The 23,907-nt window shown below is 42.7% G+C and overlaps 2 protein-coding genes across 4 annotated transcripts in view; one reads left to right on the top strand and one right to left on the bottom strand.

Annotated features, from left to right (window-relative positions):
- Positions 1 to 18,126, top strand: part of SMAD9 (SMAD family member 9) — a 39,392-nt gene extending 21,266 nt beyond the window's left edge. For 2 of the 3 annotated variants that reach the window (XM_079973903.1, XM_079973904.1), the window contains exons 3-7: positions 1,875 to 2,129; positions 2,909 to 3,046; positions 4,988 to 5,209; positions 5,869 to 6,125; positions 8,330 to 18,126. In XM_079973903.1, the coding sequence (XP_079830029.1) occupies positions 1,875 to 2,129; positions 2,909 to 3,046; positions 4,988 to 5,209; positions 5,869 to 6,125; positions 8,330 to 8,473 (1,016 nt within the window). In that variant the 3' untranslated portion in view covers positions 8,474 to 18,126. The remainder of the gene's footprint in view (positions 1 to 1,874; positions 2,130 to 2,908; positions 3,047 to 4,987; positions 5,210 to 5,868; positions 6,126 to 8,329) is intronic. The other variant, XM_079973905.1, reaches the window with a different exon arrangement.
- On the bottom strand, positions 16,550 to 22,681 carry RFXAP (regulatory factor X associated protein). Its single transcript, XM_079974248.1, has 3 exons — positions 21,911 to 22,681; positions 19,365 to 19,472; positions 16,550 to 18,989 (listed from the first exon to the last, which is right to left on the bottom strand). Exons 1-3 carry the CDS (start codon positions 22,457 to 22,459, stop codon positions 18,879 to 18,881), a joined length of 768 nt encoding a protein of 255 aa, XP_079830374.1. The 5' UTR covers positions 22,460 to 22,681; the 3' UTR covers positions 16,550 to 18,878.
- Positions 22,682 to 23,907: the final 1,226 nt, after the last annotated feature.

The raw sequence follows: 23,907 nt of genomic DNA, 5'->3' as shown, positions 1-23,907 counted from the left end.
ACATTCCCCCACGCAAGGACACTACAATGTTCCTCTTTCCTCCCAACCCCATTCCCTTTCATGTTGTGTATTTTAGATTGTAATCCTGAGGGCAGGGACTGTCTTACCAGTGATATATGTAAGTTGGGTGTTGCTGTTTAGTCTAGCAACCTGGGTGTTGCTGAAGAGCAGGGGGGAAATGTATGTTGTGTCCTATAATTATTTCAAACCTCCTTGCTAATACTGTTGCCATCACCTGGTAAACATAAATTTAATAAATTTAATAATGATATTGGTCAATATGATGATTCATTCCTTGGATCCTTTCCTGGCTTGCCTAGTATTGTTCTCCTTCCTGGCCAACTGCAACTTCAGGGGCAGGTTGTGAATTAGATTGGGGAAAATAATTCGGGGAGGGAGACTTGAAAACACTTCTTCCAAGTCCCATACCCCTTTCTTAGTCAAATTAGCACTCCCTCTTCCCCGTGGGTGTGTTTGATTGGGTGGGGGGAAATGTTGGGAGAGATCAGTCATAGATCTCCTGCCAGTGTTTCTCTAGACCCATGAGTCAACAAATCTTCTGTTCTCATGTATTTTTTATTACATCTGTTAATGGAGTTAACAATATGTCGGAAAGAAAGCATTATCATATTCCGGGGGTAATTCCATCTGGCCCTTGAGATTTATTGCCCTATGAAGATATAATAGTTTCTCTGACTTCTGTAATACCTGACCTTTCAAATTTCTGTCAACTTTTGGTAAATGTGGCATGGGTGGGTTTTTATTTTAAAGACCCCCTCCATTTGCAGTGGTGGGAAGGTGGCTTTTTCATGTATAATGGTAAAATTCTCCAAATATATGTGTGATTTCCCTAATCGCCACCCTGATATTATTATTGTCATACAGTGGTCTTTGTTTCTGATGGGATAGATCCAGTAGAGTTTTCTCTTGTGGTTGTTGTTTTGCTAGTGTGGAAGCCAGTTATTTCCCAGCCAGCCTCATTTCCCATTTTATACGTAGCATGTTTTTGCACATTTTCTCTATTTATTGACCTGAAGCGTAGAATATTAATTGTATCGCATTCATGATTTTAATTTTATCAGTTCGTAGAACTTGGGAAACAGTAATTTACATTTTCTGAATAATTGTATTAATTGGATACTTAGAATAAATATGTTTTGTTATTTGAGATTTTGTACCCTATAAATTTTGTCTTTAAAATATGTATGCCAAGGTCATTCAGATACTGCATTGAAGCCTTGCTACTTGCAGCACTGAAAATTCTGCGTAGTGCTTTCTTTCTTTCTTTCTTTCTTTCTTTCTTTCTTTCTTTCTTTCTTTCTTTCTTTCTTTCTTTCTTTCTTTCTTTCTCTTTCCTTCCTTCCTTCCTTCCTTCCTTCCTTCCTTTCTTTCTTCTTTCTTTCTTCCCCCACCACCTGTGGTTTCTGAGATTTCAGTGTCTTTCGCCCACCAGTTTTAAGACCTTTGCAGCTTAAGGATAAGGAATTTTCACAGGTCTCTACTGGTGAAATTCCTAATATGCACTCACAGGTCATTTAATTTGAATTTGCATGTTTTAACACACCCCCCCCCCTTTCAGGAATTGCATACGTTCTTGCATGAAAGTTTGGTAATGTGACTGACATGCCAGATCTTGGGAGAGGCATTGCATATAACTAGGGAGAGGTCACAGTTCAGTGGTGTGGTGCGTGCTTTGCTGCAGGAGATCTCAGATTCAATCCCTGGCGTCTCTTAAGTGAAAGGTTCAGGAGATTCTGGAGACCTGCTTCCAGACTAATTGGGCAAGAGAAGCAAACGTGGAAACTGCCTGACACCAGTTCAAACTGTGCCCCTAACTGCTTTTAATGCCGCACATGTTTTCCCTCTTGTTCTAGTGTTGCCTCCTGTTCTGGTTCCAAGACATAGTGAGTTCAACCCTCACCTCAGCCTCCTTGCCAAATTCCGGAATGCGTCTCTTCACAGTGAGCCACTGATGCCTCATAATGCGACCTACCCTGATTCTTTCCAGCATCCTCCATGCCCCCCTCTCCCAGTGACCCCCCACATGTTCTCTCAGTCCCCTAGCAGCATGAGCTACCCTGACTCCCCCGGAAGTTCCTCTACACCAGGAAGTCCTTATCAACTTACAGGTAAAAAAATACATAAGCGGCAGTCTCCCTGAACACATTTCCAGTGCTGATGAATGGGTCTACAGTGACTTCTCTTTTGGGGACAAGAGGGATGCGGGTGGCGCTATGGTCTAAACCACTGAGCCTCTTGGGCTTGCCGATCTGAAGGTCGGTGGTTCGAATCCCCCGCAATGGAGTGAGCTCCCGTTGCTCTGTCCCAGCTCCTGCCAACCCAGCAGTTCGAAAGCACGCCAGTGCAAGTAGATAAATAGGTACCACTGCGGCGGGAAGGTAAATGGCGTTTCTGTGTGCTCTGGTTTCCGTTGCACCAGAAGCGGTTTAGTCATGCTGGCTACATGACCCAGAAAGCTGTCTGTGGATAAACACTGGCTCCCTCAGCCTGAAAGTTAGATGAGTGCTGCAACGCCACAGTCCCCTTTGACTGGACTTAACTGTCCAGGGGTCCTTTACCGTTTACCTTTTGGGGGGCATGGAATATCAACTTTCGTGTGGTATTTGGTTCATACGAAAGCGTACAGTCCATACAATTTTGGCGCTGACAGTTGTATTGCTTTCATCATTTCATGTGATGTGCACTGTCAAAATGTTTACATGAGAATCTTGGGCCGTGTCTGATCCTTCATCTGAAACAAAAACCCTTGAAAATCCATTTTAATTCGGATGAGACACGGATTCAGTTTACGTCAGAAGATTTTGGTCCTTCTCCAGTGAACATAAACTAGTCAGTTAATGAAATGGCAGGCTCAGTAGCTTTCTCCTTTTCTATCCCCCCTCTCTAGTCGAAACGCCACCTCCGCCTTACAACGTGAGAGAAACGCCAGGAAACCACCATGGACGCTCTATACATGCAACCGCAGAGAACCAGTTAGTCCTGTCATTGCCCAATGGAGGTAAATCTGCCGATGGAGAACCTGAAAGTATGTAAATACTTGTATCGTTTTCTAGGGGAAAATGACTTGAGCTATGCCTGATTTATAGGCCTCTGACAGCAGGGGGGGAAATCAAATCCTTAACCTGGATTAAAAGTGATGTTTAACAAAATTGCTTCCAGTGCTGAACCACTAGAATACAGTATTATTGGAACGGTTCTAATTGATGTGGCTGGAATATTGGTAAACTAGCTAGTTGTTTGAAGGCTACCTCTGAGCTTAGATAACAAACAATCGACTGATAAATGAAAGCCCAAGGAAGCAGAAACATTCTAGTCCATATTCAGGTCGTGCTTTCTATGTATGTGACAACCAATGATCCCACCAACTCCAAGGCCGCATGAGGCACTCCTTTAAAGCATTTAAAAAAAAAATCTCCACAGACTAAGGCAGATTAGACCACTATTCCATTGGTTAGTATCTGATAGGCCTGATGGCCTATCCAAACAGCCCCTATAGGCTTGCTGCTGTTGAGACACCCCATATTTTCTAAATCTGTTTGCCATGCATCAGCATGAGGCAAACATAATCCGAAATCCCACTTCAGCAGGTAAGGAAGTGAAGCCGTGCAGCATCCTTTGGCAGTGAATTTTCCAGGATATCGCCCAAATAACTTTTCTTTGACTTAAACCTACTGCCTATCAGTTTTATTGCAAAAGCTGTGAGAGCTCACATTTTGAGAGAGCAAAGAATAACTCCACTACCCGCTGCTTTCCAAATCAATGTGTGTCCCACTTCCTGCCCTGTAAGCTAAAACACTTTGCTTTCCGTGTTCCTGATTACAGATTCGGTTTTGTAAGCTAAGTCCACTTTTTATTTTTTGATAAAGTGATGGTTAATTAATGCATTTGTCCTTTTCTGAACTTACCATCTCTATAACATTGGTTTTGAGATAAGACTATCGGAACTGCTTACAATTTTTGATATATCAAAGTTCGAAGGCACCTGTTACTGTCTCGAGTTGCAGTGGTGAGTAAGGTTGCAGTCATCCTTCCTCAACACATAGGAGACAGGAGGTGCCAAAGTACACCTCGCTTTTTCATTTATCACTATATTATCACATCTGAAAAGAGGACGTGCTAATGGTCTAGTTCTCCTTGGAACATCACACTTACAATGTGTAGCGGAAAGCAAATGCGCTGGTGCCTGCTTACGTCTGCCATAAATCTTACCTTGTAATGTACAAAGCCACTCTAATGCTTTCTGTTCTAGCCTCTGCTCCTTTTCCAAAGGCTGCTCAAGTCGTGTTTGCCCTTTCCATTCCACAGCTCAGCAAGTGGATATTTTCAGGGTGCTTTGTGAACCCTTAGACCCCTTTCCTGAGTTGCTATAATTCAAATCAGAACAGAATTATTCCACCTGCTTCAGGACATGAGTTACTCCTTGTTTTGGCCATGTGGTAGGAGTGATAGTGACTTGCAGCCTTCAACTTGAGGCTGGTGGATTTGATGAATTGTCAGGCACTCTTTAGCAGTGTCAGAAGTGCACCGTACTTAATGGTGGGGCTGTCACCAATCAGAAAATAAAAGCAATATATTGCATTTTATGAGCACAGAAGGATCAGATCCACTTCAGGACAAATTTGCTGAATACACATCATGCCAAGTTAATCAGGGTAGAATCAGATGACATGGTGGGGGCATAAAAGCTCACCTCAAGGTGCCCAAACACTATCAAAAACTTTCCTCATAGGTCAGTTGCTCCACCCCCTTGATCAGTATCCCTTTTGTCATTTACTGCAGCCAGAACCAGTACCTTCCAGCTGTCTGAATATACACTTAACAGTATTTTGGAATGATGTAGCTGGAAGATTAGGAAGAAAAGGAACTTGCCATGGAGGCAACTCCTGACAGCATATGTGACTAGACATATTGTTGTGAGGGAAGAGATGGCCCTGCCTCTTTTCTTCATTCTTGACTTTCCTTCCAGACTTCCGGCCCGTTTGCTATGAGGAGCCGCAGCACTGGTGTTCGGTAGCGTACTATGAACTCAACAACCGAGTCGGAGAGACTTTCCAGGCCTCTTCGCGAAGTATACTGATAGATGGCTTTACAGATCCGTCGAACAATAAGAACAGGTTCTGCCTTGGGCTGCTGTCTAACGTGAACAGGAATTCCACTATAGAAAACACCAGGAGGCACATAGGAAAGGGTGAGAGCAAGCCCTTATTGCAGTGGTAGCAAATAATGTTTAGGACCGCAGGCAGCTCCCCATTTACGCTGGGGTTGCGTTCCAAGGCACCCAAAGGTTAGGTTGTGCACTTGGATACGGGTCCTACACAAGGAAATATGAAGAGCAGGCCACTCAGGAGCACTTTGTTTGCTTTCCAAAGAGTGAGAAGCCTGCGGCAAGTAGGCTCCTTCAAAACTTAGGTGAGGAATGTCTGCCAAACTCCTTCTCCATGCACAGATTTTTAGAATGTACTATATTTTAAGACTCTCTCTCTCTCAAAGAAAAGTGTCTTTTTTGTATTCTGTATATCACATAATGCACTGTTAAGCAAATAGTATACTATTTTGAATTGGCAAATTTAATTGGTGAAGGAGACTACATCAGGGTCCACTGCAGGCAGACTATGCCTCCCCACCTCCAATTTTACATGTACCCAGTCAGATGGGTGGGGAATGCGAAAATAATAATAATAGTAATAGTGTTCCATCTTTTGTCTCAGTACTTAGAAAATTGTAAACTGCCTTAGGTGCCTTGGCAGAAAGGCGGTACATAAATGGCAGTGAATGAATGAATAAATTTGCTTTTATCTATGTTGAAACCTTGTCTGTTTTCTCCCCTCTCCCCCACCCCCTTTTCAGGTGTCCACCTGTATTACGTGGGGGGAGAGGTGTACGCAGAGTGCGTGAGCGACAGCAGCATCTTTGTACAGAGCCGCAACTGCAACTACCAGCACGGCTTCCACCCTGCCACCGTCTGCAAGATCCCCAGCGGCTGCAGCCTGAAGATTTTCAACAACCAGCTCTTTGCCCAGTTGCTGGCCCAGTCCGTGAACCACGGCTTCGAGGTGGTGTATGAGCTGACCAAGATGTGCACCATCCGAATGAGCTTCGTCAAAGTAAGGACTCCTTTCTGTCTTCTCTACCCCCAACCTTACGGTGGTGAGCTGCCAATGTGGCACGATTGTTAGCGGAGCTTTTTTCGAACAGCAGCCAGCAAAGCAAGTTCTGCAATTCTCAGACATGGGGGAGCAGGTGTTGCTTGCGTGAGGCGCTGCATGTTAGTTCCTTTCTACCCAACCGTCACGTAGGATTCAAGTCAGAGCGACTGGGGAAATTGCCACATGCCTCTGTAATTTGTCAAGGTGGCCCCTCCTATTCCTGGCCATAGTTATTGGCATGCAAGGAAACGTGGGCGGCTTTTGTTCACCCATGTAATAGCCACATCTGCACACTCTTCTGTGGCAATCTTCTGGCCTAATTATACACAAGGACATCTAGTTATTTAGTCTGCTTATTTGGGTGAACAGCCTGTACTAATCGGATACTCCTGATATTTACCTTGAATCCTTTGAAAGGCTTCTAGTATCTTAATCATATAAGCTGGTGGCACACCAGGTTTGTATATAAAGGGTAGCCCATGGAGCCCAGTGAAGCAAAACCAGTGCGTTTTGTGACTTGGGCATTTTTGTTGTTGTTGTTTAGTCGTTTAGTCATATCCGACTCTTCGTGACCCCATGGACCAGAGCACACCAGGCACTCCTATCTTCCGCTGCCTCCCGTAGCTTGGTGAAACTCATGTTCGTAGCTTCGAGAACACTGTCCAAACATCTCGTCCTCTGTCATCCCCTTCTCCTTCTACCCTGCATCTTTCCCAACACCAGGGTCTTTTCCAGGGAGTCTTCTTTTCTCATGAGGTGGCCAAAGTATTGGAGCCTTAGCTTCAGATCTGTCCTTCCATTGAGCACTCAGGGCTGATTTCCTTCAGAATGGATAGGTTTGATCTTCTTGCAGTCCATGGGACTCTCAAGAATCTCCTCTAGCACCATAATTCAAAAGCATCAGTTTTTGGGCGACCAGCCTTCTTTATGGTCCAGCTTTCACTTTCATACATCGCTACTGGGAAAACCATAGCTTTAACTATACGGACCTTTGTCAGCAAGGTGATGTCTCTGCTTTTTAAGATGCTGTCTAGGTTTGTCATTGCTTTTCTCCCAAGAAGCAGGTGTCTTTTAATTTTGTGACTGCTGTTACCATCTGCAGTGATCCTGGAACCCAAGAAAGTAAAATCTCTCACTGCCTCCATTTCTTCCCTTTCTATTAGCCAGGAGGTGATGGGACCAGTGGCCATGATCTTAGTTTTTTTTTAATGTTGAGCTTAGTCACCTTTAATATACTTGTCAGTGTTTTTAAACTACCAGCAGAGGGGGTTAAAGAACCACTTAATGAACCAAGAATTTGATGGGCGCCAGGTTGTGTCAGACACGGTTTCATTCATATAAAGTCAGACGTGAGCATTATGCAGCATAACAGATGGCCTCTTTCTCTCTCTCTCTACAAAGTCTGATTTCTTCCTTCCACCACCTCTGTATCCTATTACGGCTTGTGATTGACATGTTGCAACTTAGTAACAAATAGAAGAGCCTTAAAACAAAGATTTTGGGTGACTTACATAGGAGTGATTACCTGGCATTAATGTACACATTTAAAACTATAAATATGTTCAAGGTTTGCGCCTTACACCAAAACAAGGTAAAAAAAATATTCACTTAAGTGGGTCACAAATCTTAGCTCTCTTCCTCTGATAATATATGCCTTATGAAAGAAAATGTCTGCTTTTGTGATGGGTGATGATTTGTCACTGAGTGATGGTTCGTCTGTGTGAAACAGCAACTCACAATCTTACCGTCTCCAAGCACAGTGCTGCTCAGTGAATGCAGTTCATATGTTCATTTGCGAGTCATTCAGGTGTGAATTGTGCCTCTGTAAGTTCAGAAACCATCCTCAAAGCAAGTGCATTTGAGCTACAGACCTTTAGCATCCTAGATAATGACCTAAGGGAGTGAAAAATCTGTTCAAAATTGAGACAACACAATGGAGCTTTTTGCTTTACTGCAGATTTGTCTGTGATCAGTTTCCTTGAATGGACAGATTTATCTTGCTGCAATTAATTTTATGCTTTATTGTTCAGCCATTGGCCATCACAAACTTCTATTGCTACAGTTTGATCTGCCTTGATGGAAAGAAGAATAAGATGGCAAATACAATGTGAGTGTTTGGTGTTTTTTAAAAATCCTTTGGCATTTGTTCCTCTGTTTTGTAGGGCTGGGGAGCGGAGTATCATCGCCAGGATGTCACGAGTACTCCGTGCTGGATCGAGATCCACCTGCATGGACCATTGCAATGGCTAGATAAGGTGCTGACGCAAATGGGTTCACCTCATAACCCAATCTCCTCCGTTTCTTAAGAATCATCTACCAACCACCTATGGGATGCAGAACTTTCTCACCTTGCAGCCAACCTAAATTTCTGTATGTAGCTGTAAATATATGAAGGTTTATGTATATAGTATATTGTTGGTGGATTTTTGTCATGCTATGTTCAGTGTTTTTTCAGTTCATAAGATGGTTGTATGATCCGTTGTGTTGCTGCCTGCTGACAAAGGCATTGATGTTTGGGTTTAGCAGGCCAGTTTGTGGTTAATGGAATAAGACCAGTGTTATTTGTATTCTTAATAAATAAATAAATAAATAAATAAATAAATAATTTAATAAAATTATGCACTAAGCAAAGTTAAATTCTACAGGCCCATATGCATTTTGCAAATCAAGAAAAGTTGGCTTGTAAAAACCTTGCTAGAATAGATGAAGGTCCATTAGTCGGCTTTCTGCAATAGCCTCTGGAAGCTCAGGAGTGGACAGCTTTGAATACCCTCTGTTTTGCCCCTGGCAGGCAGTACTCAACACAGAATCTGATCGCAGAGGTTCCATTTATTTATCACAAATAAATAGCATTTGCAGGCCTGCCCTCCATTAAATTGTCATTATTTGGGGTCATTTATTGCACCTTTGTCAGTCATGGGAAGGGAGCAAAACTATGCTTGGCAAGGAAACCCCACCCACCGATCTCATAGAAGTTGTGCCGATTCTTCACACAAACGCAGCACACAAACCCAAGTTTTCAACCATGCTGTGCCCACGTCATTTCAAGCCTCAAGTTTTAAAATTTGCTTTTCAAAAGGAGGATGGCCAGTGCTGGAACTATGTGTTATACTAAACAGATGGCTGGTGCTCACACATTTAATTCTCACCTCCATGCTGGGGTTTGTTTGTTTGTTTGTTTTTTTCATGTGATGTATTATGTCTGTTTAGTTAAGAAGACAGTAGTGTGACCAGTAATGTCCCTAGAACAATTGTCCTAATACGCTCGGCCCAGGGCATTTTCCCATGCTGCTCCACATCATCCAAGACACATGCAGCCGCTGCTGAATACAGCCAGTGTTTTTAGTTCTTCCCCCTGCAGTGCTGTCTAGGACAAAGTTCCTGTGTTGTGGCATCAAGAAATTGTGCAACTCCTCCTTCACACCTTCTTTGTTTATGTGTGTGGTGTGGGACCTGCACCATCATGATACCAGGACATGAGTACTCAGTACTGGGTGTTAATGGGTTTATGCATTTTCTTTAATGCCCTAAATCAGTGGCTCTCAACCTGTGGGTCCCCAGATGTTGCTGGACTACAACTCCCATCATCCCTGAGCTCTGGCCTTGCTAGCCAGGGGTGATGGGAGTTGTAGTTCAACAACATCTGGGGACCTACAGGTTGAGAAAGGCTGCCCTAAATGTTTTTGGCAACTGCTTCTTGCTTACTGTAATATGTAGCTCCTTCCTTGAATTCTCTAGTTAGCTTTTTTCACGTAAAATGTCCAATTCTGCATTTTTGTGTGTGTGAAAGGGAGAATTAACATAAGAGTGAAATGCAAAAGAACAGATTTAAAAGGCTGTAATTGAGGGGTGGGCAGAAAGTAGATTAGGATCTGCTAATAGATCTTGGGGCGATAGGCAGTGGATCAACAAGGAGTAGACTTTTATGGGAAAGGACTGCGAGCTCAGTTCATTTCTAGTACCTAAAACAAATTCCTGGGCTCAAAATGTGTTCAGACAGGAACTCTTGTGTCTTTTGCACCTGGCTCTGACTAGTAGATCATGGGGTTTTAGAAAAAAAGTAGCTCCAGCAACTCTGAAGTATGGTTATCCCCTACTCTATATTCAGTTGTCACAGTCTATTATTATTTTTTTGCATTTCATTGCCAGTTAGCTCCATCTTTCTGAATTGGACAGATTATTGCTCTTGCTACAAATATGCATCTCTGCTGCTTATTGGGATTTTGAGTGAATAGGAGAAACGAAACAGGATATCAAAATGTACACAAGTAGAAAAATAGGTATGGACAACATTTAATGGTGTCATATGAGTGCACCTTATTGAAGTAGCATCTTCAGACAGGATTAGTTATACCTAGGATTGCTAGTCTCTACCTCAAAAAAAGTGTGCCTATATAAAGTTGTTTCGAAAATGGCAGGATGCATATTGCTTTAAACAACAGAAACGTCATAGTTTCCTGTATTTGATGCAAACATGGAAGATTCTTTCTCTCACCAAACAGTATCTAGGTTACTTGTTTCTCAGTCTAATTAGTGCAGGCTTGTTTTTGTTTTTTTGGTATCTTCTTACACTTGCTGCGCTAAGAATCAAATGAGTGTTCTTTTTGCACCTTCCAGAAGCTGTGTTGCACATGACAGCAGTGGTAATTAGGAGCACAGACTGAAATATCACTGAACTGCCAGCATCCTTAATTTTCAATGTTTCTAATAATGGACAGTTAATGACTATTAAATCATCCTTAGCTTCTAAGTCATAGGCTCTGTTCAGCCACAAAGAGCAGAAGTAACTGAACCCAGCACAAAGAAATAAACTAATTACTGCCACCGGGGGGCGGGGGGGAGAACGGGGACCAGACCATTTCCTTCAATATTCAGTTCCGGCTCTTCATATAGAAATGGCCCCTTTAAATAGTACTGTTTGTACCAAGTTATCAACCAGTATAAAATTTATAGCCTTTCAATGTTCTCATAAATATGCCATCTGTTGAGATGTGCTGCCGGAAAGATTTAAAAGCCGTTTACTAGAAAAGCTATCTATCGATGGCCAGTTTAAGGAAAAGACATGTTTTGAGGCAGTTATATGTGTCAACAAATCCAAGCACATTGAAGCCTCTTGTGGAAAATCTTTTATCATTGTGGAGCTATGAGTGCTCTGTCATTATTATTTTTTAATGTATCCTAGTGTTCAGGCCTGCCATTTTCTTATTAAGAAATTACGTGCAAAATAATTCTCACAGGAAGGTAGTGAATGAAGTGCTGCTAGTATTTAACTGGTGTTCATTGAATATTCCTAGTGAATATAAGGCGGCCTAATAGGCCTTTTATTCTCAGGTTTTAAGTTGCCTGCATGGCTCAGTGAACTAGCTTTACTGGAGTAAAAAATTAAACTTGTCATGCATAAATGATGCAGGTAAAATGTTAATGATATCGCAGGATAATGTTGGCTGGATCATGTGGTGGTGAAGCATAAACATTGTTTTATGAGTAATTAAGCAGAGGGCTTTTTTTTTCTTTTTTGCATTTGAAAAGAGTGCTTACCTGCAGCCACCAGTAACCACAGCTAGCCACACACAGCTGGGATTCACAGCAAGAGGATCATTGGGTCAGAATATGTGCCCTTTATCCAGGTTTGAAACCTGGCACTGTACATTGTAGAAGTGAAGGGCTGAGCGACAGCCTTTGGGGAACACTCCCACATAATGAACTGCTGTGATCAGAAGCATCTCATCCCACTGCCTATAATGAAAGATTCCTGGACAGAGATTACCAGACCATAGTTTTTAACCAAGAGGTAATTGTATCTGAAACGTTGTATGGAACAATGAACATATGTCAGTTTTCATGGGCAGATCTTTCATTTACCATGAGTAAAGACAGGTTCTTCAACTAACTGCAAGGAGTTCTTTTGCATCGAGCCAAAAGTCTACTCTAGTCCAGTATCTTGTTTCCAACTGTGATCTGGCAGATATTTCCAGGATGTCCTCAAAGGACATGAAGGCAGTCTTCCTCTGTCGGTGTTCAGAGACATAATGCCTTTAACCATACTGCTTCAACAGTACAGTTGGCAGTTTGGGACTCTGGGGAATGGTCTCCTTGAGTGGGCTTTTTTTTTTTTTTTTTTAAAAAAAAAAAAGCTAGCAATGCATGTTACTTACTTAAAGTGGTCTTACCAGAGGGTCTCTTCAAAATGTGGTCAGCCTTGTATTGCACTTTCTGCTAATTTTGATGAGTGGAGCTCTGGCCTTTTGGCTCAGAGTCCTATGCTGAGTGCCCCGTGGCTAATAGTTGTTGATCACCCTATCCAAAGCATTTTAAAAAGCCATTTCTACAGTCCATCTCCTCGTGGTGTGGCAGCAAATGCTGTAAGTTAACTATCTGTGGAAATAGTACTTCATTTTTTCCAAGTCAATTGTGGGAACAAGCTCATAGTGAAAACCTTGAGATGCTTCTTAAGTCTTCCTCCCAAAGTCACAAATGTAGACATTAAAAGATGCATACTGGACTGCAATCATCACACTATATAGATTGTTTCCTTTAGTTTATGTGAATTTTACAGTCAAATTCCATATTTGGATACTCAGAACTAAATCCCACTAAATTTAGTGGTGCTTACTCAGATATATACAAATAAAGCTGTAGTCTTAAGAATGGAACTTACTAAGCATAGTAAGCTCAGTCTAATAAAGCTTCTTGACTTATTCAAGGTTGTAATTAATATCAGAAAAGCTTATTAAGGCTGCAGTTTTATACACAGCTGGAAGGCAATCCCAATTAACTACATGACACTTGCTTCCAAGTGGACATGTAGAAAACATTACTACATAAATGTTCCTAACTTACCAAATAGGTTTTATTTTTTTCTTGTGCAACACTAATTTTCAAGAATATGTAATTTTATGCAATTTGACAATTTTCATTGACTTCATTTGAAACATTGTGAAATATGCATAACAGTAGTGTTTGGGTCGATGGGCATTAAAATCCTATATTGAATTATTCAGTACTAAACCCATAAATCTAACATGGCAAGCAAAATTGCTTTGAGAATGTAGGAAATTGAGAAACGTTGCTCATAATGTGTATTTGTATAATTATTGTTTTGTAATTTATTAAATGCTGTGTGTGCCTGACTTTTCTGGGAGATTCCTTAGGCTGGCTGAGTGTGTAAACAGCCACGCATCTGAACAGAGAAAGCATCCCTCTAAGTAATCAATACTTTTCACCATGGGTAGGCAAACTAAGGCCCGGGGGCCGGATCCAGCCCAATCGCCTTCTAAATCCGGCCTGTGGACGGTCCAGGAATCAGCGTGTTTTTACATGAATAGAATGTGTCCATTTATTTAAAATGCATCTCTGGGTTATGCATATCACATTTTCCATATGCTATACATATGGGTGAGGAGTCAGAAAAGGCTGGTGCCTCCAGTAGGTGACCCAGAATCCTGGATGCACTAAATTGGTCAATTCAGTCCCCTGAAGAGGCACTGTACAAACACAAGCCAAAGAACAAATATCTCTCTCATCCTTGAAGACTTTGACTTAAGTTGTCCAAAATACTAAAGGGGGGGGGGATAACTTTGCTAAGCATGGTATCAGGCTTACAATAAAACAGAGACACTTCTGTAGCTTATGCCCATAGCATTAAAGGAGGGGAAAGGACATTCTTGCATCGCTCTTCTGGAAATAGGGACTAGGTGAGCTTCCTGCCCAGTCAGACATTCTCTGCCTATTAGTGACCCTAAAATATAGCAAGTGCATAGGGTGAGAGCGCTAACAGCAGCAGCCACTGTTTAATGGGCCCAATGAGGTACAGCTGCAGCTGTGGTTTGTAATGTTAATAGCTACCCAAATATAAAGAGACCATTATTTCTCCTTCAGACATTACCCTGTGGAGTATTGGTTTAAAAACAAAACGCTGGATATTACCTAATCTGTCTTGTGGATTTGGTGGTGCTTCCCTTACTATAACTTGAATCTAGACTGTTATTTGTGAATACTTTTAACGTGCAGAACATTTCATTGTTTCCCCGATTTTGTCTCTTGACTGAGAGTAAAACAATCACAAATAAGGTGTAAATAAATTAATCAGTTACATATGACAGCTATATGTAACAAATCCATCTTCCTTGTAGCAGAATTTCATTCCTGCCGCAGTATCCTTTGATTAGTAAACAAATATATACTGATAGATAATTGCCAGAGAGATTATCTTCATTCAGGATGCGACCTATGCATTTGTAACTATTTTGGAAGGTAAAAGTAGATGTACTCAAGTATACATGGTAATTATGAGTCTGAGTACATACTACTACATCTGATATTTAATCAAGAGAAGCAGGAAGAAACCACAATTCACTTTTGGGGTAAATTAAAGCATACTAACACCCCAGACATAAACTCACTTACCTATGCAGGTGACTTTGCAAAGGTTTCATTTTTGACACTCAATAGTCATAGCCAAGTTGAATGTGAAATAGCAGCTGGAAAACAATGCAATATAAATTGTTCTCTCTGATTGGTTTCTTTCTGCAGCGTCCTCCATCACTATAACAGCCAGATCAAAAGCTGCTACAAGAAATGTTCTAGTTCTTGCAGACAGGTTGCAGCAGACAGCTCTACAGTGTTGACTATAGTGCTCCTAGTAACTTTGCCTCAGGAGTTTTAAGGGAGTAATCCCAACCTCTCTGAAAGCTGGCTTAGGGGCCTTGGGAAGCAGAGAAAGTGCTGCTCCGCCAGCAGGAACAGAGATACCTCTGCAAAATGAAATGCTGGAAGAAGTCCCTTAATATACCAATGCAAATTCCACCAGCACAAAATGTTCTGCCAATAGAGTAGGGGAAAACAGGTTATGTTAGGGGCAGCCATAAAGATGTGCCCAAAGCTCCTTTGTTTCACAAACAAACAAACAAACAAACAAACAAACAAACGGAGGGACGCTACACTCTCACTTTGACTAAAATGGAAAGGAGGAAGAAAAAATGTCCCTACTTTCTGCCTTACCCACAGAAGAATGGCAGGGAAACTGATATGGCAGCTGCTATACCCAGACACAGTCCTTTACACTTACCTAGAGATAAGCCCTATGGAATTCAGTAGGGCTTACTGTTGAGTGTTACACAATTGCAGTGTTAGTCCAACATTGTTTAACCCCAGAATTCAAAGCCACTTTCAAATCTGTAAACAGGCACTGAAAAGCTCTACTGTCACTGTAGGCAGTTAGACTAGTTGAGTAAAAAAGCAGATGTTTGTTTCCTATAGCTTCTTGTTTAAAGGCTGGCCAGTGAATAAATTTGCCATGCTGTCATGAACAACTTAATTTTGTTGGCTAGAATTGCCCTGCTGTACCGGTGATAAAATTTTGTCTTTACTGTTAATAAAGTTACTCTATAAATAAGTGCAGCAGCTTTATTTTCATGTCTAGAGTTGACAAATTTTTAGACAGAAGTTTATTCCGTTTGAAAAGCAGTAACATACCAATAAATGGGTCAACAGCAGAATTAGAGTAGGAGCAACTCAGAACAACAAAAATAAAATGTACCTACAGAAGCAGAAGGGTGCCATTAAAGAGAAAATACAAAGAACTATAATGACAATTTGCTTATACTTTATCACTGTTGTTCAGAGGGTTGCTAAGGCCAAACTGACCTCTCCATCTTTCAGAGCTGCAAACTCTGAACACCACCATCTGCAAATTTGCTTAATCCACATGTAAAGTAATTTTGCTCTAGGACAGTATAGAACACAATTTATGACATTCATGTAGGCAAAGTAACAGGTAAGTTCTTCCTTATACCAAACACAAAGTACACTTTTCCACTCAAAGGCCCTAGTGAAAGATCGGTTTAATCCTTATCTTGTTTGTAGTGCTATAAAATTTCATTCTGAGGTGCAAGAAGCCTTTATAATGACATTACTATATCTGTGCTTCAAGAGCCTCATCAAAACTTGTATACAAATTCAAACTCTTAATTTTCAAATTTACATGACAAGAGTAAATAGGTTTCTTGATAGTTCAAATGATCTGTTTAAATTCTGATAAACAGCTGCTCCAAGTGAAGTGGCAATGAGGTGGCACCCAACAACAAACATAAAAAACAGCCCAATTCTTGTGTGTCCAGCATAAATGACCAAAATACCTTTAGAATTCATATTCATTTTCATACCTACTAATCATTTTACAAGCTTGAATGTGATGTGCTCTTTTGTTTCCCATTAACATTACTACATACAAACCAAAAATATGCACCTGTCACTTAAGGGTGAACATGTCAAAAAGCAAGTACAACACATGAAGCTGCAACAACTCAGACTTCTCAAAAGAATATAACAAAAGCTACTTGAACTGCATTATGGCTGAATTCATTAAACAGGCTTAAAAAAAATGAATGAAAAATAGCTGCACATGGCACCAATTCAGGAAAAAAAAACCTGGCCAGTTCGCTCTCCATACTACCAAAATGATGGTTGGCAGTAGTCATATTATTGGAAACAAATCCGTACAAACCTAATTTGTAGTGAGATTTACATTGCTTCTATATCCATATAGATTAGCTACACTGACAGCCATTGCCTCTTCCAGCATGATTTTTAGCACTGAGACAAGAAAATCAAGAAAAAAATACAATCCTTCTACAAAACATAGAAAAGCTAACACACAAAAACACAATCACCTCAACTGTCTAAGCATCTGGGTGGGCTTGTCTAAACAAGAATGTTTTTAGCAGGCACTGAATGTACCCATAGCTTCCATGCACACAAGGGTTTGCCCATCAATTTCTTATGTATAAGACATTTGCTTCCATCTTTGCAGTTAATAGAGGTGTGTCTGTACAAATGAACTATTGCATGTTTGGAGTGCATATACTTCTCTAGGGCAGTGCACATCACTGTACACTATAGGTAAGAAGTATTCAATTGTATGGTCAAAAGAAAGGTTTATTTTAATATTGTCAACTTGGTATACCTAGCACCACTTCACATATGATAATTGCATAATGATCCTCTCACATCTGTATTACAATTTTCAACTGAACTCTGAGGTATATATTTCCATCTATTTGATTGCTTCCAGACCAAGTACCCTTTTTACGTGCACATCTGATCTCAGATATTCTCCTAATAAAGGTTGTCTTTCCTAAAGCTTTGCTTTGTTAGCTCCAAAGTAGCTTCTATTACGACACCTTGCACTAACTGTAGGAGATTGCAAGGGGCATGTGGACAGAAATCCTCACTCAGTACAATGGGTTATATCAGGCATAGGCAAGCTCGGCCCTCCAGATGTTTTGGGACTACAATTCCCATCATCACTGACCACTGATCCTGTTAGCTAGGGATGATGGGAGTTGTAGTCCCAAAACATCTGGAGGGCCGAGTTTGCCTATGCCTGGTTATATGAAGTACAAGAGCAGTTTATCTTGTACGATACAATTGCAAGGTAGATAATGCCACTTTTGATGAGCTAAGATTAGCACTCTTAGTAAAATGCTGGAATATTTCATTCATATTTTACTGACTAGACTCAATTATGTGCCCCATGATAAAATAAATCTGACAAGGAAGGTTACTGTAAACAACAGTTAATTTCCTTCATGCAGAACTGAAAACTGCAAGTCAAGGTGAAAACATTTAATTTGCAAATGAAAGAGCAGACAAGCGACGTATCTTTTAAATTTGCATCTCTCAACACAACTTAGAGTTCTTTCTCTAAAAACAGTAGCCTAGAAAACATACACACTTACTTCAGCTTATCAATAACTAGTCAGGAAATTGCTATGAAAGAACAGGACACCAATTATATACAATATGTACAGTTTTAAAATGCTTTAAAAATCTGATGTACAAAAGTTAACTTAAATGACATTTTTCAAAAAGTTTCAAAAAATCCTTGAAAACGTTCAAAAATAGCCTGAAAATTACAAAGATACAAAACTGATACCTTAATGTATCCTTGTATGAACAATTTGTGTTCTTTAGTAAACAAGTCATTAAAAATATAAAATTAATATAAATAAGCTCAAATGGATGCCTCTTTATGAATCATGTCAGTAATATACTGCAATACTCACACTAATACTTAAATCATGTTTACAAAAATGCTCATGAAATTAATACCAACCAAGTATACATTATTTTATAATGCAATATAGAAACTGATCAACTAGATTGGCCAGAGTGTCAAATGTCACACCAGTGTTAGAATGGTGGGCCAAATCTTGCTGAACTTCCCCTCACAAAGCTGTAAGCCCAGCATTCCCCTCTCCTACATCCCTGAGCAACAGAGGCTACTAGATTGGCTCAAAGTTTACAATTTAAAACTTCCATAGAAAGTAAGTATTGCTTTTTCAATGACTGTCATCGAAGAATAACTTTATGCAAGATATTAAAAATTTTCACATAGTAAAACATTAAAATAATTAAATTGGTTTTTATTTGATCTATTAATTTCTCTCTCCCAGAACACAAAAACTTGGCTTCCAAAATATTAACAGAAGGCTTCAGTGGACGGAGAGAAGATGTATCAAAGCTAACAAAAACAATTACAAATAAATAAATTCTGGGGGGAAAACCAAATAGGTTTTCTTACTTGTCCAATAGAAAGTAAAACCACAGCATAAAACAGGTAGAGCAGCTTGTAGGCCTCTGTTAGTCAACTTCTTTCCTTCATTCACCATTCCAACATGAAACTGAGCTGAGGGTATTTGAACTACATCCTCACACTGGTGCTCCTGGAAACTGTTGCTGCCTTCGCTCCAATGCTTGTTGACTTAGTAGCTGCTGTCGTTTCTGGAGAAAATGTACAACTTCTGGACTTCTCAGAAGTGACTAAAAAGAGACAAAAGACACCAAATTAGACAATGTCTGCAATCTTCCCCTTCCACACACCGAGTACAAGGTATGCAAGGATTTCTTAGAGCCAAAATACACCTCCCACCTCCCAGCATAATAGAGGTGGTGAGCATGCAACACACTTAACCAGGCACCAAAAGATAAGGCCCTCGGCTCTTCATTTGATGCATTCAGCATTCTCATGAGCTGGATTTAAGTTCTGCATGCAGGGCCTAAAAAAGTGGTACAGAGGATGTGCCAAGAGAAAACATGATCACTTATGTTCAACATATGAACTGACTTTTTAAATACCATCATCATGATGCAGGAATCCTCTGGACACTTTCTATTTCAAAGGCCAGAAGCACTTACCAGTCTTTTGTGGTTCAACACTTGTTCCAAAAGTGTAGGTTTTGCTGGCCGATCACCAATGTTTCCTGTTCTTTGCTTTGATATGGAAACTGAACTTTCAGTGCAATCCTGACCACACACACACAAAAAAAAAAAAAAGAGGGGGGAAATGTACTTATTCTCACTAGAAAGCACTAATGGGAAGTTTCAATACAAGACTTCTCAATGACTTTTCCTGAAAAATTATGAACACAGTGCAATTGAGTGCTGACTACTGGGGAAGTGGGAATAGCTAAAAATTGCTTCCCTCCCTATCCTATTGATGGAAACAACTGAATGGCAATAGGATACGACTCTCAACTATTATTATGACACTGACACAATTATTGTAAAGCAGATGATTAATAATGTTTCTTGGCAAGAGTAACTAAAGACAGATTTACATTATACCAGGGGTTGGCAAACTACAGTCCGGGGGCTGGATGTGGCCCCCCAGGCTCGTAAATCCGGCCCGCGTACCCTGCCTCCCACTCAGTCAGTCCCCGTGCGTTGTGGACGCCTCACCGCACGGGGACTGACTTCCGCGACGCTGGCATGGCTTCTGGGTGGGCGGTGATGCTGGCGCAGCTTCAGATTGGCTGCGAAGCTCCTGCAGCCAATCCAAAGCTGTGGATGGCTCTGGGCAGGCAGCGATGCTGGCATGGCTTCGGAGTGGCTGCAGGAAGTTCCTGCAGGCTATCCAAAGCCTCGCTGTCCATGTGCTGAGGTAAACCCAGAGAGGCTGGTGGGCGGCCAGCGGGTCTGGGCCACGCCATGGGCATCATGACGGGTGCGTTGCAGGGCTTCAGCAAGAACTTGGCGTGCCTCCTGGCCCTGTGCCTGGCACTGCTGCTGGCGCGCTCGGCAGCTGCTCTGGAGCAGCTGGAGAGCGAGCATCATGCCGCCTGCCCGGTGCTCTGCGTGCGTGGCCTTGGACGATGGGCCACAGCACGTGGTGCACGCCGCCTGGGAGCTCCACTGGGATGGGCTGATGGAGTGGCTGCTGCTCATCAACAACGCCAGTGAGCGGGTGGCGCCAAGACGCGCTCCTGAGCGCGTGCAGAGTGTGTTCCAGGTCTGGAGGCAGCTGTGCGACCAGCTTGCAGGGTATTTATATTTTTCAAAATATAGTCCAGCCCTCCACAAGGTCTAAGAGATAGTGGACCGGCCAGCTGATGAGAAAGTTTGCTGACCCATGCATTATACATTTAAATCAGCTAAAATTTGTTTTTAATCATGTTGGCTGCCAAATAATGAATTATGTGACAAAGGTAAAGAGCTCTAACAGAGATCTGTGACAAAAATGTTGTAGCAGCCTTTAAAAATTCCCCACTTTGTTTCATGGAAGGCATGACAGATTGGTTTCACACCAGTTCCAAGCAGGCTGTAATGTGTAGGTCGGACTCTGAAAAACTAAAAAATCAGGGCACTTGTCAATGAGGAGTCATGTTTTCAGTGTTATAATAGGCCCAAAACAATGGAACTCATTCCCATTATAAATCAGGGAGACACTGCCCCTGCTAAATTTCAGGGTCCAAGTTAGCAACTGTTTTATTTCAGGGGGACTTTGCACCATTAATAATGTTGTCGTTGTTCAGGAGGTCTTTGCACCATTAATATTGTTGTTGTTGTTAATTAAACTTCTATACTGCCCTACTTCCAAAGATCACAGGACGGATTGTAGTATAAAACACAAAATATATAACGACGACAACAATAACAACAACACCACCTAAGCGATGTACTCTGATGTTTTAATTTATGTTTTAAATATGTAGTATGTTTTTTTTAAGCTACTCTGATACGTGGTATTAAGTGATGCATAAATGTTTAAACAAATAAACAAACAAAACTATGTGCAAGCTAACCTGGGGGTATTGCACCAGTGCATCAATGTTGTCACGGAGATGGTATATATATTAAAAATGCAACCACAAAAAAGGCATTCTGAAGTTATTTCAGCATGGCCTCCCCCTGCCATCACAGGCAGCCAGCCAGCTGGGGTCAGGAATGATCATGCTAGCCACGGTCCTGCCACATCTAGAAGGCCACAGGTTCCCATCCCTGAGTTGGTTGCCCATGTTCAAGGGCCAGTGGTGATACTACAGCTACACTGCTGCACAAAAAGGGAAAGAACTCATTTTCCTGCTTTACACAACAGAAAACAGCCTGCGTGTAGGTGCGACGAGGAAGAGGGAACAAGCTTGTTTTGTCCTTGCTCTGGAGCACTCAAACCAATGGCTTCAAGTTACAGGAAAGGAGATTCAGACTAAACATCAGGGGAAACTTTCTGACAGTGAAGAGTTGTTGGAGAGCGGAACTGTCTCCCTCGGGAGGCTGCGGGCTCTCCTTCCTTGGAGGCTTTTAAGCGGAGGTCAGATGGATACTTGAGCTGGGAGTCCTGCCTTGAAGGGGGTTGGACTAGAGGACCTTGGGGGGTCCCTTCCTACTCTACGATTCTCTGATTCCCAGCATCCCAGCTCCAGAAATAAGCTCTTTTCAGCGGTTTCCAGTGCCCCTCTCCTCACCTCAATTCTCGCGCTGCCTCCGGGAGAGATCCCAGCTCCAGCCTGCGCGGCGGCGGCGGCGGCGGCGGCGGCTGTGGCAGAGCAAGGGGTGCCTCCTGCTGCTCCGCCTCCGCCACTTCCAGCGCCCCCCAAGGCCTGGTCGCTCTTCTTGCGCTTGTACTTGTCCTTGTACATCTTGTTGCGGTGCCTCTTGCACATCCAGGGCTTCCGCTGCTTGGCCACTTGCGTGGTGGTCTCGCTGCAGCCTTTGTAGGTGCAGCTCTTGCAGCCGCCGCCGCCGCCTCCTCCTCCTCCTCCCCCCGACTGGGCGCCGCCCTCCTCGTCGTCGTCCAGATCCTCCAGGCCTCCGCCGGGGCTGCCGGCGCTGTCGCCTCCGCCCCCGTCGCCGTCCGCGTCGCCCCCCGCCGCCGCCGGGCCCAGCTCGTAGAAGACCATGAGGCCCGAGGGCGCCTCCGAGGTCCCCCGCGACGGCGGCTGCGGCGGCTGCCGCACCACCTGGGGCTGCAGCAAGGCGCCCACCGCCTCCCCGTCCCCGCCGCAGGGCTGCATCACCAGCAGCGTGAGCGGCTGCGGCGGGGAGGGGGAAGGCGACGACGAGGAGAAAGCGGCCGAGCTGCCGCTCGTGTTCCCGGAAGGCTCCGTCCCTCCGGCAGGCCTCGCAGCCAGGGCCTCCCGAAGGGCCCCTCGGCTGCCACAGCAACGGCAAACGGGCGCCACGGGCCGGGCGCTGACAGGTTGCCGGCTACTACGCACGCGCGGGGAAGGCGGCGCGCACGCGACCTCCGCCTCCTTTCCCCGGAAGCTCACTTAAGCGCGCAAGCGCAGAGGCGGCGACGGCGGGGCTCCCCCCCCCATCCTTCCTGCTTGCGCGTGCGCGTTGCAAGCCAGACGTCGCGCATGTTCAAAAAAGGCCGCTAGGGTAAGCGATCTCCTTTATGATTCAGTTATGATATTGAAGTTAGCGGGAGGATTCGTCGCGCGCATGCGCCGTCGCGTTGGCAGCCTGTTCGATGGGCGGGGTGGGAGGCGACTTGGCTTCTAATAGCGGGTCGGGGAAAATCGGTTACTCGGAAGTAAGTTCCACCAACTTTAGTGTGTTTTACTTCCCGGTTACAATGTAACAGTTCTAATCAATCAGTCATTTTATATGTATGCCGCCTTTCCATAGTTCGAACCATTCTCAAGGCGGATTACAACAGAAAAACATAACTGTATATATAATTTGACATAACTGCAAATATAACAAAAGAAGTCATAAACAAAACATGACCAAATTGAACAATTTCCTCATAAATGGTAAAATCCAGAATAAAGATACTAAACATTAATTGCAACAACAGCAACAGCTGCACACACAAAAAAAAAAAGAAAAGAAAAAGAAAACACAACCCAAACAACGCCCCAGCCCAAGAGCCTGTTCAGCAGCTTTAGCTTTTGTAGCTGGAGTCCGTCAGGAACTTGCCCTTTCAAACCTGGTGAGGAAAGGCCTGCAAGGCAGGTTGCAGTCTTCCAGGACTCTCAGAACATAGGGTTTCTTAAACAGATGCAAAGTTTATCCACCAGGAGAAGCAAAAGTGAAAATGGGACTAGAGGAGTCTGTCCAAGCTGACTGCAGTGGAGAATGCACAAAACGTCTGTAAAAAATATAAGAAGTTCTGAAGCCTCCTGAAATGTTGACACATTGGCAGAGATTGGGGGCGGCGTCCAACCTTTGTAAAGGGTAAAGGACCCCGGATGGTTTAATCCAGTCAAAGGCAACTATGGGGTGCAGCGCTCATCTTTGTAACAATATAGAGCTGCAGGTTGGTGTCATAATGTTTCCTAAACTGTGGGTTCACTCCTGGGCAGAATATGTATCTTGTTGCATCACACCACAGAAGAGAATAGGCATGCTATATGTGTGTGAGTGTATAGAGATATAGTTGCATAATTCTATTATATAACAGCTTTATCAAACAATGAATATAAAATTGAGTGGATCACACCTCAGTCAGTAC

The sequence above is a fragment of the Podarcis cretensis genome, assembly GCF_951804945.1.
Source record: "Podarcis cretensis genome assembly, chromosome: 4".
Classification (NCBI taxonomy): domain Eukaryota; kingdom Metazoa; phylum Chordata; class Lepidosauria; order Squamata; family Lacertidae; genus Podarcis; species Podarcis cretensis.
Note: the sequence above shows the minus strand (reverse complement) of the source record. Positions and strands in the feature narration are given on the sequence as shown.